This window comes from Tetrahymena thermophila (assembly GCF_000189635.1).
Source record: "Tetrahymena thermophila SB210 genomic scaffold scf_8255774, whole genome shotgun sequence".
In the NCBI taxonomy this organism is placed as follows: Eukaryota; Ciliophora; class Oligohymenophorea; order Hymenostomatida; family Tetrahymenidae; genus Tetrahymena; species Tetrahymena thermophila.
This window is the reverse complement of record NW_002477067.1, coordinates 1-1,401: the sequence shown is the minus strand read 5'-3', so window position 1 is coordinate 1,401 and position 1,401 is coordinate 1. Positions and strand designations below refer to the sequence as shown.

Below are 1,401 nucleotides of genomic sequence, written 5' to 3'. Positions count from 1 at the left end.
TAAATCGCTGCTTTAGTAATAATTATCTTTACAGATACATGAAGAGGATAAGGAAATTAAGCTAGATTTAATAAAATTATTATCTTAGTTACATGTGAGACAACCATTTAAAGACCCATCAGAGCATGTTAAACAGGAAGGATTACATTAAGAGCATTAATTACTACTTGTTTTATAATATCTTGGAAGACACTAACATACTCCATTTTAAATTTATGTGTGAGGATACTTACATGTTAAACTAAAAAAATTTAAGTAATTTAATATGCTAAATTATTTTACCAATTATTATTATTTGGGCCATTACAGGTCAAACAAGAATCATCACATTTATAACATATTTATAAATTTTAATCATCTTGATAGCCATTTAAACAAGCACATACATTAGAATCAGTTATTTGCATTCTGTTAGAAGCTTGAGGGCAAGATGTGCAATAATTACTTTAATCGCATGTTTGGCAAAAATAAGGACATTTCTAGCAACCTAAAGTAGGATCTTTGTAATAGCCTTATTTACATTTACAGTACCCATCATAACCAGCTAACTCGCATTTACAAACAGAAGAATCATTTATTTAAGAGCACAAAGGTTAACAAATATTGCTATCACTACAATTTTAAAACGATTAATCAGATCTAGTTATAACTAATTTAAAAATAATTGTATATTTTGAAATATCTATTTATATAGTTTAAACATTTTTATTTTTAAGTATAAATTAGAAAATTTTAACCAAAAAATTAAATTTTAATATTGATAATCCTGTATTTAAAATATCACGAACTGTGTAGGTACAAATGGTGATATTTGATTTAAATTTTATGATTTTAAGCTAATTTTAGACTTTCTATTTTTTAATTTTTTTTATCAACTTATTTTTATTAAATTTTTAAAATTGAATGCCTTTTCTCAAATTTTGAACATAAAAAATGAAGACTATGAGTAAATAAATTTTTTTTAAACATTTTCGAAAACATTCTAAGTAAAAAAATGAATGTTTTGCGCTTCTAAAGCTTCTATTTCTTTCTTTTTTTTCAATTCAAAAATCTTAATCAAATTTTATTAATTTAAAGCAAAAATATTAAAAGACCTTACTTTTTTATAAAATCACAAGTAGATCTATCAGATAAATTCTGACAAATTAAAATAAAAAAAGCAAGAAGGCTACTTAGTGATCAAAATAAATTTAAGCAGATAATTTTATTTAAATTATTTATGATTTTATTATCAAGTTTTATTTTATTTATGCCAATTAAATTTGTCTCACTTTTAAATATTTTTGAATTAAAACTTTTTTTTATCTTATACTTCTTTTAACAAAATCTAACGTTTAAAATAAGCACAGATTTAATTCTCTTTCTTAAATTTTAAAATTAATTATCAAATAAGGTCATTTT

At 22.1% G+C, this 1,401-nt stretch overlaps 1 protein-coding gene across 1 annotated transcript; it reads right to left on the bottom strand. All coding sequences in view use genetic code 6, as the record gives it.

Moving 5' to 3' along the window:
* Positions 1-282: 282 nt before the first annotated feature.
* TTHERM_002653388 (zinc finger, lsd1 subclass family protein, putative) lies at positions 283-499 on the bottom strand (the record flags this gene model as incomplete). The annotated part of the gene is made up of 1 exon (XM_012795120.1): positions 283-499. A coding segment is annotated over one exon (217 nt), but the record flags the coding sequence as incomplete, so codon positions are not given.
* Between the last annotated feature and the right edge of the window lie 902 nt (positions 500-1,401).